Raw genomic sequence first — 14,346 nt, forward strand, 5'->3', positions numbered from 1 at the left:
GCTCACTGCCGCTCCACTGTGGTCTCTGTGCACCTGTCTTAGGGTGATACCGGCGCGCCCATGACTGAGAAGTGGCCACAGGATTGCTCCCAGTCAGTCCCGATGTGGTTCCTGGTCCCGGTCCGGATGGGGGAGGGGCGTGCAGGGGGAGTGTCTGCAGGAGAGGCTCCTGCCGCCACAGCTGCGCTCACCAGCCATGAGCCCAGCATCTGGCGCCTGTTGGTCAGCTGAGCGGCACTCTTTCTGTGGGAGCACACTGACCACCAGGGGGCAGCTCCTGCATTGAGTGTCTGCCCCCTGGTGGTCACTGCCTATCATAGCTACTGGTCGAAGGGTCAACCAGTCACTTTGGCTTTTTTAGATAGGTAATCATCCATTCACTTATTGAAAGACATTTGAGTTTTTTCTAGTTTTGGGCTATTATGAATAAAATTGCCATGAACTTTCAAGTCCAGTCTTTGTGTGGACATATGTTATCATTTCTGTTGAATATGTCAGATAAATTAGCAGCTACCAAAATCAGGTATACCTTCCAACTCACTGAGAGGCAAGACTATATAGCTTTGCCAAGGTTTAAATCCCATCTCTGGTGTTTACTAGCTGTATAATGCTGGGTAAATTCTAATTATCTCTGTGTCCCATTTTTCTCATCTATGAAACTAGAAGAGTATTAGCACCTACCTCACAGAGTTGTTATGAGGTTTAAATGAGTTAGTATGTTAGAAAATTGCCTGTTATTTGTACATCTTATCTATTATTATTATTATTGTTAGCTATTATTGTTAATACCAATGCTTTCTCAGACTTAATACACACTTCTGTTATGAAATTGATAACATTACCTTATAAATACTGATTTTCATGCCTTCTGTTACTCTGTTAGCTTAATGGTAGAATCCCTTCTTTCTCCCCATTAGGTGCTATGTAGATTGCGTGTATAGTAAATATAGTTGAATAAAGATAAAAGTGAGGTGTAATAGGTAAAATACATATCATATTGCTGTTTTTTAAAAGGATACATTTTATTGATTCTTTTACAGAAAGGAAGGGAGAAGGATAGAGAGTTAGAAACATCAATGAGAGAGAAACATCAATCAGCTGCCTCCTGTACACCCCCCCCCCCCCCCCCCCACTGGGGATGTGCTCGCAACCAAGGTACATGCCCTTGACCGGAATCGAACCTGGGACCCTTCAGTCCACAGGCCGACGCTCTATCCACTGAGCCAAACTGGTTAGGGCTCACATATTGTTTTTTAATAAAATCAACTTTTACTCTAACCTAGTTACAAGTCATTGTTATTTGACTTATTTGAATTATTTTTTTCTTTTATTTAAATGTTTCAGCAATTGCTTTTCAGTAGGTAAACTGAATAGCTGTTATAAAAGTATGTCACTTAGAATCTAACTGCTTGTTTTATGTCCTTCTTTTGGGTCTGGTTGTGTTGGAAATAGTGCCTCAGTGTGTCTGGAGAATAAATGTGGATATCCCTGAGGAAGCTAATCAGAATCTTTCATTCAGTGCTACTGAGCGATGGTGGGAACAGACGGATTTGACCAAATTAATAATATCCAACAATAAACTTCAGTCACTCACAGATGACCTCCGACTCCTACCTGCACTCACTGTTCTTGATGTAAGTTGACTGATTATAAATATGGGTCATTAGGTAAAGAGACTCTAATTCTAAATTTAGGCTTTGATGAGCAGAAAACCCATTTCACTTGGTAAAACACAAGGAAGAATAACAAATTATCATTAGACATAACATAATGGTTAGGAGTGTAGAGTCAGAACATCACACTTCAAATTTTGGCTCTGCCACTTGATAGCTGTGTAAACTTGGGAAAGTTACCTCTTTGTGTCTCATTTTCCACATCTGTAAACTAGGACTGATACTACTACCTAATTGTAAACATTGTTTTACAAACAGAATTGGTATTTAACAAGTGGTTGCTGCTACTCATATTTTTCTATTGCTATAATTTTCAATATTATTATTCTGGACATTAAAACAAATACAGTTGACTCTTTAAAAATGCAGGGATTAGGGACTCCAGGCTCTGCACAGTTGAAAATCCATGTATGACTTTTGACTCCCCAGAACCTTAATTACTAATAGCCTACTGTTGACCAGAATCCTTACCGATAATGTAAACAGTAGATTAACATATGTTGATCACGTTATATGTATTACATACCATATAAGTTAAGCCAGAGAAAAGAAAATGTTATTAAGAAAATCATAAGGAAGAGAAAATACATTTACAGTACTTGAAAAAAATCTGTGTATACGTGAAACCGTACAATTCAAACCCATGTTGTTTAAGGATCAACTGCACTTAAGATTAAATTTTTTTATATAACTTTCAACATTGACTTCAATTATTGAACTTAAATTTTTGTGTGTTTATTTAGGGACTATGTTTTAGTCTCTAGTTGCCATGTCATGTGATAAAGCGTGAATAGTTTATTTCACAATCTATATACTTCTGATGTCCTTAACTTAGGAACATCGACTCTCTTCCAATTCATACATGAAAAGTTGGATCTAGTCAGATTTCTAGTTTTTGGGTTTTTTTATTTGTAAAATGAATGGATTGGCTTAGGTTCCTGGTACCTTGGAAACAATACGATTCTTTGAAACCATGAGAGAAGTCCCTCACCCACTTCTCATTTATTTTTATATATGTTGACATAAATCTTGCCATCAGAGGACTATTGTTAGTTTCTAACCCTCCCATCTCTCATTTGAGATTGAAATTCCACTCAGGTGAAGTTTTTTTTTAAATTATTATATTTAATAGTGATGATGTAACTTCATGATATCTGAACAGCAGTTTGATCAATTTCAAACTCCTTTTCCTCTTCTATACACAGAACAAATTTCCAATACTCAACTCGATGCTATTGAATTAGAAGAACGGGATTATTGTTGAAGAATTTTGTACAATGACAAAGCTAATATATGGTTAATTATAAGATTAAGATATTGACTCTCTTAATAACTTTTAGATACATGACAATCAGCTGACATCACTTCCTTCTGCTATAAGAGAATTAGAAAATCTTCAGAAACTTAATGTCAGGTAAAATTTAAACTTATTTTTTAAAAGAATACTTATACTTTATTTTTCCATCCTCTATGCCCTCTTCCAACACCCCCATGCAATCACTACACTGTTGTCCATGTCCATGAGTTCTCTCTCTTTCTTTTCTTTTTTGCTCAATCCCCTCTCTGCCTCCCCCCCCCCCCCCCCCCCCACCAGCGCTCTCTACCTGATATTCTTTAAAATGTTTTTTCTAGCCCTAGCCAGCTTGGCTTAGTGGATAGAATGTTGGCCTGCGGACTGAATGGTCCCAGGTTCGATTCAGGTCAAGGACACATGCCTGGGTTTTGGGCTCGATCCCCAGTAGAAGGCGTACGGGAGGCAGCCAATTGGTGATTCTCATTATTGCTGTTTCTCCCTCTCCCTTCCTCTCTGAAATCAATAAAGATATATTAAAAAAATGTTTTTTCTAACACTTTAAAGTATTTTTTTTATTACCTTAGAAAGTGGTTAAAGCAGAATAAGAATGTGTTTTAATTCTCAGGTTATTTTTATTTTTTGTTTTAGAATTGTCTACATACTTTCTGGTTTTACAGATTCAAGGCCAGTTGATTTTTTAAAAATACTTTTGTTTTGCCCTGGCTTGGTGGCTCAGTTTGTTGGCATGTCATCCTGTACACCAAAAAGGTTGGGGGTTCAATTCCTGGTCAGGGCACATTACTAGGTTTTGGGTTCAATCCCTTCTGGGGCTTGTGGGAGGCAACCGATAGATGTTTCTCTCTCTCTCTCTCTCTGTATCTCTCTCTCCTTTCTTCTTTCTCTAAAAATCAATAAAACATATCTTCTGGTGAGAATTAAAAAATTTGTTTTATGAAACAATTTTATGTGGTTATTTTAGAAAACCTCTTTGTTCATATCTGAAGTTTTAAGTTATTTTGATATAAAAATATCTAAATGTTAAGCAATAGGAATAAACTGAAAACAGTTCTTTTATTAATGATGAAAAATTTGATGGTTTTGATATTAGTGGTTGTTAATGTTTTCTGGGGACTCCTAGGGTTCTGTGGATATGCTTCTGGTACTCATTGATGAAGTTATGTTAACTGGTTTGAGGAAAAACAGTACCTCAAACAACAGTCCTCATCTGGTGAAAACCTTAAAATCACCATAAATCAACAAAATTATCTGTACACAAAAAAGGTGCTAATTGTTTAGAACTGTATTAGAACTTCCCCTTACAAGTCAAGGCATGGGTGTGGCTTGCAAAAGCAAGACTAGGTTGGATTGAGAGGAAGAGGTGAGGGAGAATAGAGTGCATGTGGCTTTACTTTTAGCTTCCGAGTATGAACATTAGGATGGAGGAAATAAATGATTAAAAGAAATGGAGGAAGTATATAGCTAGAATTACTCTGCTCAACTAGATCCCCATCAAATATATAAAGATTTTGATTACATAACCAACAGTAGTAACCAGTTTTTGACAGTTTTTAGTGGTTCTTATTTTAGAACACATCTTTTGGCATTTTCATTTCAACTAGTTCTATTTTAATATAACTTAAGGTTATTGTTAGTTACCCTATTATACATTTCTCCATTATCTGTTGAATAATTGTATGTGGCATGAAAAGAGAGTGGAATTCCCATGTGAATAGTTGAGGTAAATCTGGGAACAACCTAAGTCATCTCTTAATTATCCGGGAGTGTGTCATCCTCGATGACTTGGGACTTCTCTTAAACCAGTAAGCTAAATATCTCTATAGAAGGACTGAGCTGAATGTTAAAACTAGGTACAAAGAAGAGTGGAGTTTTATATTACATTCAAATGGACATGCCAGGTCCTCAGACAGAAACAGCTATTTTTGTCTTTGGTGATAACTTTAAAACATAACCCATATGTTTTTTTTCTGCTATAGACTCATATAAGATGTGCTGCATTGTAGTGTGTGTGTGCACATCTTTGTAAAAATTCTGAAACTCAGGTGCAATATAAAATTGTAAGAATCCAGTGTATCCTTTCACACTATATGTAAAATTAAGAGTTGATTATAAGGCAGCAATCAAAAGTTCACAAATTATTTGGTTAAAAATCTTTTCTTTGTTGTTTTCCATTGAAACCCTCAATTTGATTACTTTAGGATATGAAGCTTGGTAACTTTAATATTAGTAAACATATTTCATGTTTTTAATGAGTATGTAGTTGGTCAGCATAAAAAAACTTTTATAAATATTTAATAAGTTGTCAGCTGATGATTCAGCATTTATTTTATTAATAGCCATAACAAACTGAAGATACTCCCTGAAGAAATTACAAATCTCAGAAACCTGAAGGGCCTGTATCTCCAGCATAATGAACTAACTTCTATACCAGAGGGATTTGAACAACTGTTCAATTTAGAAGATTTGGTAAGTTGTGATTTTCCAATTTTTGTATAATTTGGGAATGATCACATTTTTCATTAGGCTGAGACTCTTTATGTATGATTAAAATCATGAGGAAATGGGCAACTGATTATATGATTAGGTTACCAGAAAGTATGCATTTCGGTTAGATCGTTAAATTAGTAATTGTAAATTTGTTTTTCTTGTTTTCGTATGAAATCTCCTTAGTTTTAATTTAGGAATAGAGTTTGGGAAAGGGGTGATGAGAATCACTTTGTTATTTAGAGGCTTTTATAGCTTAACAAATTAGAGCATATACCAATTCCCTTTTCTATACCAATTCCACTTCCTCCTTTATAGACTTTGTAGCCTTCCTGTCCTCTGATTACCCAGGTAATCCCTTAAGGCCTGCCTTTTTGCTCTATTTTTTTAAAATGGCAACATAATCTGGCAAAATTTTTATTACATCTCTGTCACATCTTAATAAGAAGAGATAACTGTAAAGCAATAGAAATATTATTTTAATCATATTACTAAGTATTATAGAAACAATGGGCACTTTGTTTTGTGCTTTACATATGGCAAGGTAGATAGTTTTATCCCCTACTATAGATAAGAAACTAGGCTTATAAAAAGAAGCAACTTATTGGAAGTCATTCAACTAATAAGTAAGGAATTCAGGATTTTAATATAAGCCAGTTTGACTCCAAAGTATATTTTTCCCCCCACTTTACCACTGAAGGAATAACATTCCACTGTAAGGTATCCCATCAGAAAGACTTTAGCTATATTAGATCAGATGTTCTAATAATCTCTACTCCACATAGTAATTTAGTATTATATTTTCCCTCTTACATGTTTGGAAAACTAATTTATGTCATTTTAGCCTCAAAGTTTATTTCTTAAGGGAAAATTACTTCTTTTTTTTTTCTGTAAAAACATCCTTCTTGATATATCCCATTATCTCCTCTAGTGTTTGAAATCAAAATACACACTCTCTTCAACCATTCCTTCAGTATCTCTGTCAATCTGGTTAGATTGGAAATAAGGTTTGGAAAGTTAGGTAGATAAAGTGAATGGCAAAGGAGAGATTTTCTTAGGAATTTAATGGAAAAAGGGAGCAATTGAATTTTTTTTAAGAGTCTATAGCAGAAAAAAAACACCTGATAAACTACAGCAATTCCCAGTTATTTCTTTGAATAGGTTCCTGGATTACAGGTAGCATAATGAAAGGATGTTTCAATGAGAATTGTGTTAAGGATTCAGTATCAAATAAACCATAATGTGAGCAACAATATATTAAAACATTAAAAGTATAAGTATCTGTAATAATTTACACTGGTACTATTTCTTAGGTAAAAACTAACTTTGTATAATGGTACTTAATAAATATTTACTGAAGAATTGGCAGTATAAATATCTATTTAGACATTAATTAAATTTTAGATCTAATTTAATTATTAACTACAATAATTAAATGTTTAACATTTTTAGTAATTTGTTGATTTGAGTTATTTAAAATGAATTTGTGTAGAATTAATATATTTTCTTTAGCAGGAACTTTTATTTTAAGCTTTTTATTTGGAATAATTTTAGATTTATCTACATATATAAAAGGTTAAGTGACTGACTGACCGTCCATCCGACCGACCCGGTACATAAGACGTGCACTAGCGGTTTAAAAATAAACGTTGACTCGGGCATGCTCAATACATATAAAGCTCTCGCTGATGCCATTCGCATGCGTGTTTTAATTTTATAATACTATATATACTATTTTGACATGTAATGTTTTGCAGCAACGTAATTACTGTACGAATCTTTCTTCTAATTAATTTCCTTTCAATGTGCACGAATCTGTGCACTGGGCCACTAGTAGAAATATAAAGAGAGTAGAGTTCCTGTATTCCCTTCACCCAGATTTCCTTAATGTTAGCATAATACATAACCATAGGACATTTGTAAAAAGTAAGAAATTAATATTGGTACAACATTACTACTAAACTATAGCTTTTATTAAGATTTTTCCAGTTTTTCCACTAATGTTCTTCTTTCTGTTCCAGGATCCAATCCAGAATACTACATTGCATTTAGTGTCAGTAACTTTTAATATTATACAATATTCATTTATTAGTAATCTGTTAATTCTTAGAATTTAGAGTATTGGAGTTGTAGATTATTGTGTTGTATGTTATAGATTACGATGATATGTTATTTTCTATTGTTTACAATAGTATTTTAAAAAATGTTGATCTAGCATTTTTACCTTTTTGTATCTTCTTGATTTACTTAGAGTTACAGAATACAATTGTTTAATTTTAGACTAATTGAAAGTCTTCAGAGAGCATTTCCTTTAAGTTATTTTTTTCTATTCATTGTTACTATTGGCCCTACCTAACAGTTTCCTGATAGCTAATGGATTACTTACACAGAATTCAAATATCATAAGAAGAATTATTTGTTTTATAACATTGTCTTTTAAAGGGAGTTTCAAAAAGCAAGTTCTTGTGTAACCGTTTAAAGGTAAAAAAGAAACAATGACTAAAAGAAACATTGTGGTATAAAGATTAATTAGGCAAGCTTGAATGAATGAATACTGTAGTAGTGTAGTGGATTTCTAGACTTAGTCAAAGCAGACTTAGTGAGGTCAGCAGAAAATCAAGAGGGAATATTTTTTCATCGAAAATTAAAATGGCCATATTTTCAGCTTTAGTTTCCTTTTTTCCCCCCAAGAATATTTCTTTCTTGCAAAGTTATATTTCATTTCGTATTACAGTTTACCCATAGTTTGCCCTATTTATCACAGGCAGTCAATAAATATTTGATAAACAAGTGGATTTTTCGTATTGAAAATAGGATACATAGTAGAGCATGACTTACTTTTTATAAACTGTTTCTGAAGTCAGAATTTATTCTGATTTCTCTCTGCTACATTATTGGGTATGTAGTGGGCCCACAGAATATTGAGGTAATGACTGATTATTTGTGAAACTCAGTGAAGGAGAGTTAAAAAATAGCCTCAGAAATATATATATATATATATGTTTAAATAATGTTTCAATCCTTGCATAATTCTGGAATACCCTTTAGGGATAATTTATTTATTTTTATTGTTCATTCATTCATTCTGTCTTTCTCTTTTTAAAGGATCTTTCAAATAATTGTCTTAAAACTGTTCCTGCTAGATTTTCTTCTCTATCCAGTCTGGTGCGACTCAATCTTTCCAGTAATCAACTGAAGAATTTACCAGCAGAAATAAGTGGAATGAAAAGTAAATCTCAGTTTTAAAAAAATACATATATTTGAAGTTGGTGAAACTTACTTTTATCAAAATAAATTTTAATACAGATACTTGCAGAAAAGTAAAATAATAGATTTTATGGTGGTAAATGCAAACAATAGCAACTAGTCAGATTTTCTCCAGGCCATTATTATATATTAACTTCCTCAACAACACCAAAAAGATACTTTGGCATATAAAAAAAAAAAAGGAAAAGAAAATATGATGATAAATTGTGATAAAATTTTATATTTGAGAAATTGACTAAGGTTTTGAGCTGTGCTATATTTTCATTCTTTCATTCAATATTCACTAGGAGGTTATTTGCTTCTCATAGGTGTTCCTATCTATGACATATGGTTATATCATCGCTGTGGCTTCCTTGTGGTTCAAATTAATAATGACAAGAGATAGTCTAGTTTTGCCTAAATTATGAATCCTTTTTTTTAAAAAAGTTAAAATTTAGTGCTTCTATTACAGTTTTCCACTGAGCCATCATATTTTTTTTTTAATATATTTTACTGATTTTTTACAGAGAGGAAGAGAGAGGGATAGAGAGTTAGAAACATCGATGAGAGAGAAACATCGATCAGCTGCCTCTTGCACACCCCCTACTGGGGATGTGCCCGCAACCAAGGTACATGCCCTCGACCGGAATCGAACCTGGGACCCTTGAGTCCGCAGGCCGACGCTCTATCCACTGAGCCAAACTGGTCTCGGCAACTGAGCCATCATATTGAAAGTATTATAGAACTAACTAGAGGCCTGGTGCACAAAATTCGTGCACAGAGGGGTGTGTCCCTCAGCCCAGCCTGCACCCTCTTCAATCCGGGATCCCTCTCACAATCCTGAACTGCTAGCTCTCAACTGCTCGCCTGCCTGCCTTCCTGATTGCCCCTAACCGCTTCTGCCTGCCAGCCTGATCACCCCCTAACCACTCCCCTGCCAACCTGATTGATGCCTAACTGCTCCCCTGCCAGCCTGATTGCCCCTAACTGCCCTCCCCTGCAGGCCTGGTCACCCCTAACTGCCCTCCCCTGCAGGCCTGGTCAACCCCAACTGCTCTCCCCTGCAGGCCTGGGTTCCCCCCCCCCCAACTGCCTTTCCCTGAAGTCCCGGTCGCCCCCAACTTCCCTCCTCTGCTTGCCTCGTCACCCCTAACTGCCCTCCCCTGCAGGCTTGATTGCCCCCAACTGCCCTCCCTTGCAGGCCTGGTCCCTCCCAACTGCCCTCCCCTGCTGGCCATCTTGTGGTGGCCATCTTGTGTCCACATGGGGGCAGCCATCTTTGACTACATGGGGGCAGCCATCTTGTGTGATGGTCAATTTGCATATTATTCTTTTATTAGATAGGATTGACAGGCTTACAGTACAGGAAAAAATGTTGTAAAATGTATATAGCTTATTCAAACTAGAGGGTTGAGAGTGAATTATGGAAAATTGTGGCTATTATAAGTGGAAGAATCTGTATTATGGATTAGGGCAGTGGTCGGCAAACCACGGCTCGCGAGCCACATGCGGCTCTTTGGCCCCTTGAGTGTTCTAACGCCACTTCTTCAAAATAGACGCACCCAGGCCGAAAACCGACTTCTGTGCATGGGCCACGAAGTTTCAATCGCGTTGTACGTGCGGGCCCGCACGTGGTATTTTGTGGAAGAGCCACAATCAAGGGGCCAAAAAGCCGCATGTGGCTCGCGAGCCGTGGTTTGCCGACCACTGGCTTAGGGAGAAAACTGCATTTTGAAGTTTAAGTGAAAGAAGACCTTTACTTTTTTCAGTTTTGTTTTCTGTTCTGTTTTTTAAGAAAGAGACCCAGGAGGTAAGAGAGAGATGTTGCAAGTAAGAAATTCTTGTCAAGAGTGTAAGTTAGCTAAGATGTGAGAGAAAGCATGTACTTTTAAAAAAAAAATAGAAGAAGAAAGGATGGAAAAGAGACAAAGGCAGTATGTATGGAAGAAGAATAAGAGGGAATACATAAAAATCCAAGGCTTTTTGACAGTCAATTTCCCTATTTTAAATACTGATATTTCTAAGCTACTGATATCCATTTATACATATAGTATGCATGCATCGTTATATACCTATCTTAAGCTGTTTCTTTTTAAAGATATATAACTATGGAGGAAAATAATCTCATAATGTATAATTTAAACAGAATGGGGCAAAAAAGGTTTAGAGTTGTGAGTATACAAAATAGTTTATTCTTATATTATTTACTAGAGGTCCGGTGCATGAAATTCGTGCACAGGGGTGTGTGTCCCTCAGCCCAGCCTGCACCCTCTACAATCTGGGATCCCTCTCACAATCTAGGTCTGCTGGCTCCCAACCGCTTGCCTGCCTGCCTTCCTGATTGCCCCTAACCGCTTCTGCTTGCCAGCCTGATCACCCCCTAACCACTCCCCTGCCAGCCCTATTGATGCCTAACTGCTCCCTGCCGGCCCGATTGCCCCTAACTGCCCTCCCTTGCCAGCCTGGTCGCCCCTAACTGCCCTCCCCTGCTGGCCTGGTTGCCCCAACTACTCTCCCCTGCAGGTCTGGTTGCCCCTAACTGTCCTCCCCTGCAGGCCTGGTTCTCCCCAACTGCCCTCCCCTGCAGGCCTGGTTCCACCCCCAACCCCTACTGTTCTCCCCTGAAAGCCTGGTTGCCCCAACTGCCCTCCTCTGCTGGCCCAGGCACCCCTAACTGCCTTCCCCTGCAGGCCTGATTGCCCCAAACTGCCCTCCCTTTCAGGCCTGGTCCCTCCCAACTGCCCTCCCCTGCTGACCTGATCGCCCACAACAGCCCTCCCCTGCCAGCCATCATGTGGCGACCATCTTGTGTCCACATGGGGGAAGCCATCTTGTGTGTTGGAGTGATGGTCAATTTGCATATTACCTCTTTATTATATAGAATTATTGTATTTTGTATAGGAACAACTGTAAACCTACTTTTGCCCCACCGTGTACATTTTAGAGTACTTTTAACAGAGTACCAAAGTTTTTAAAAATGTTATAATGATGACATGGACTATTATAAAACATTAATTTTAATAGCAATTCTCTTATAATTAAATGAAAAAAATCTTAGTTCATATTTATTTAATTCAGTGGCATTCTAGGATTCTTGATTATTATAAAAGTATACAGCAGCACAGATACATAAGTTCTCATGATTACGTATACATTTTTTGAATGTACATAAAATTATAGACCAATATTTTTTCTCTATTAAAATAATTTTTTGCTAAATATGTATTACAGGATTAAAGCATTTGGATTGTAATTCAAATCTGTTGGAATCTATACCTTCTGAATTGGCTGGCATGGAATCACTAGAATTGCTTTATTTGCGGAGGAATAAATTACGTTTTTTACCAGAATTTCCTTCTTGTAAATTACTAAAGGTACTATTTAGTTGATTATTGTGTAACTATATATTTTTCAAAAGTTATTTATGAAAATGAAATTTTTAATCTTGCTTTACATTGGAAATATGTGTTAGTTGTAAGTGCTACGTTTTCAACTATGTTAATAGTTTTTGGAATTTTAATTTTTAAAAAAAATATATTTTATTGATTTTTCACAGAGAGGAACGGAGAGAGACAGAGAGTCAGAAACAGAGAGAGAAACATCGATCAGCTGCCTCCTGCACACCCCCCACTGGGGATGCGCCCGCAACCAACGTACGTGCCCTTGACCAGAATCGAACCTGGGACCTTTCAGTCTGCAGGCTGACGCTCTCTATCCACTGAGCCAAACTGGTTTCGGCAGTTTTTGGAATTTTAATGTGGCTAAATGCATTTATGGTATTAGTAATATATATATTTTTAAAAAGAAATAACTTAAAAATAGAAATTTGTTCATTTTACCTGATGATTAGTTTATACCTGGAGAAGTAGTAGATGATGAGGCTAACATGGTAAGTTGGGACCATATTGTAGGAGACCTGGAATACCAGTATATGTACCTTTTTCTGTAAGTTGCCACCTCTCACGTTTACCTGATCATAATCAGATCTGTCTAAAATTAATTACTTTTGCTTATAAGTATTTAGCATTAACATTATCTTCTAAATTTGCCATGCTTTGCTTCCTTTTATGTATACTTTTTATGCATTAGTGTTAAAAATAATTCTCTTAATACATGATGCTAATAGTGTTAAAAGATACTGTTAATGAGAAATCATATAATAATTATCATTGAAAGTGTAGAATAACAAACATAACAAGATAAATAACTTTTTAACTTATACTGATTTGTTTTAAAACTTTAATCTTTTGCCCTGGCCGCTGTTCTTCAGTGGGTGGAGCATTGGTCCATGTACCACAGGGTCTCGGGTTCAATTACCAATCCAGGGCATGTACCTGCGTTGCAGGGCATTCCCTGGCCATGTTCCCTGGCCCAAGTCGAGGCGTGTTCAGGAGGCAGCCAATTGATGTGTTGTTGCTCCCTCTTCCTCCCCACCCTCCCCCTCCCCTCCTCCTTCCCTTCCCGTTCTCCCCCTCAAAAAATACACAAAAAACTTTAATCTTTCATCAGTATAGTTCTTGGATTTGTATTTTTATTCTATAAATGTAATTATTAAATCATTTCTCCTCTTTGGTTTTGTAAACTTTGAACTTTGTACCAGGTTAGACCTTTAATTATTTGTAAATTACTAGAAAAATTTTGAAAATTTTCTTATTGTCATTTTTCTTTAGCTGTAAGATAGCTTAATTGTAATTGAAAATTTAAACACTTCAATGATTAGGAAGTTATGTTTTTTCTATGTGCTTTTCAATGATTTGAAATTAAGATTTCAATTTTATTTTCATTATGTAGTATAACATTGATTACAGAAATATACATGATTGATCTTTGGTTTTGTAGGAATTACATTTAGGTGAAAACCAAATTGAAATGTTAGGGGCAGAACATCTTAGGCATCTGAATTCTATCCTTGTGCTAGACCTCCGGGATAACAAGTTAAAATCTGTTCCAGATGAAATTACACTACTACAATCATTGGAAAGGCTTGACCTAAGCAACAATGATATTAGCAGGTAAGTTTAAATATCGAGTGAATAAGAAATCATATTTGTATTTGGTTATAATTCATAAGTTAAAATATTTATAAAAAGTACATAAAATTTTTTTTCTAAATTAAATAAATATTTTCTGTGCAGGTATCAGGTACAGACCTACAAAGAGTAATTAGATTTTGTCCTTTACAGCAAGCTTAATATGCTAATAGAATGAGATTCATCTACAAGCTACTCTGACCTACTAGAATGTAAACTCTCAGAAGGCTGCATTTTTATCTGTTTTGTTCACTGCTCTAACTTCTAGATCAGTGTCTGGATATATAGCAGATGCCTAGTAAATATTTGTTGAATTTGTTAAATGACTGTAAAGCCATGGGAGAGATATAAAATGCTTGGGGACTTGAAGGAGCTATAGGAATTACAAGTTATTGAGAGGTATCAGGGTAGACTTTGTGGAAGAAGTAATATTTTTAGATGATCTTTAGGACTGGGACTAGGGTGAAGCAAGTTAATTGTCTAGACTAGAGCACAAATTTAAGAATGTACTCACTTTCATGGTCTTGCTTCATTCTAGTCCCACCATGTGACCTTTAAAGGATGATCACGATTTTCAAGTGCACATGTAAGCTGGTCAGAA

General features: G+C 36.1%; 1 protein-coding gene across 4 annotated transcripts in view; it reads left to right on the forward strand.

Annotated features, from left to right (window-relative positions):
- Positions 1-14,346, forward strand: part of LRRC40 (leucine rich repeat containing 40) — a 50,200-nt gene that overhangs the window by 2,768 nt on the left and 33,086 nt on the right. For 3 of the 4 annotated variants that reach the window (XM_079776032.1, XM_079776034.1, XM_079776035.1), the window contains exons 2-7: positions 1,453-1,634; positions 3,014-3,087; positions 5,322-5,451; positions 8,575-8,698; positions 11,947-12,089; positions 13,555-13,727. In XM_079776032.1, the coding sequence (XP_079632158.1) occupies positions 1,453-1,634; positions 3,014-3,087; positions 5,322-5,451; positions 8,575-8,698; positions 11,947-12,089; positions 13,555-13,727 (826 nt within the window). Of the gene's footprint in view, positions 1-1,452; positions 1,635-3,013; positions 3,088-5,321; positions 5,452-7,490; positions 7,523-8,574; positions 8,699-11,946; positions 12,090-13,554; positions 13,728-14,346 lie in introns of all 4 variants that reach the window. The other variant, XM_079776033.1, reaches the window with a different exon arrangement.

Source organism: Cnephaeus nilssonii (genome assembly GCF_951640355.1).
Source record: "Cnephaeus nilssonii genome assembly, chromosome: 7".
Taxonomy (NCBI): domain Eukaryota; kingdom Metazoa; phylum Chordata; class Mammalia; order Chiroptera; family Vespertilionidae; genus Cnephaeus; species Cnephaeus nilssonii.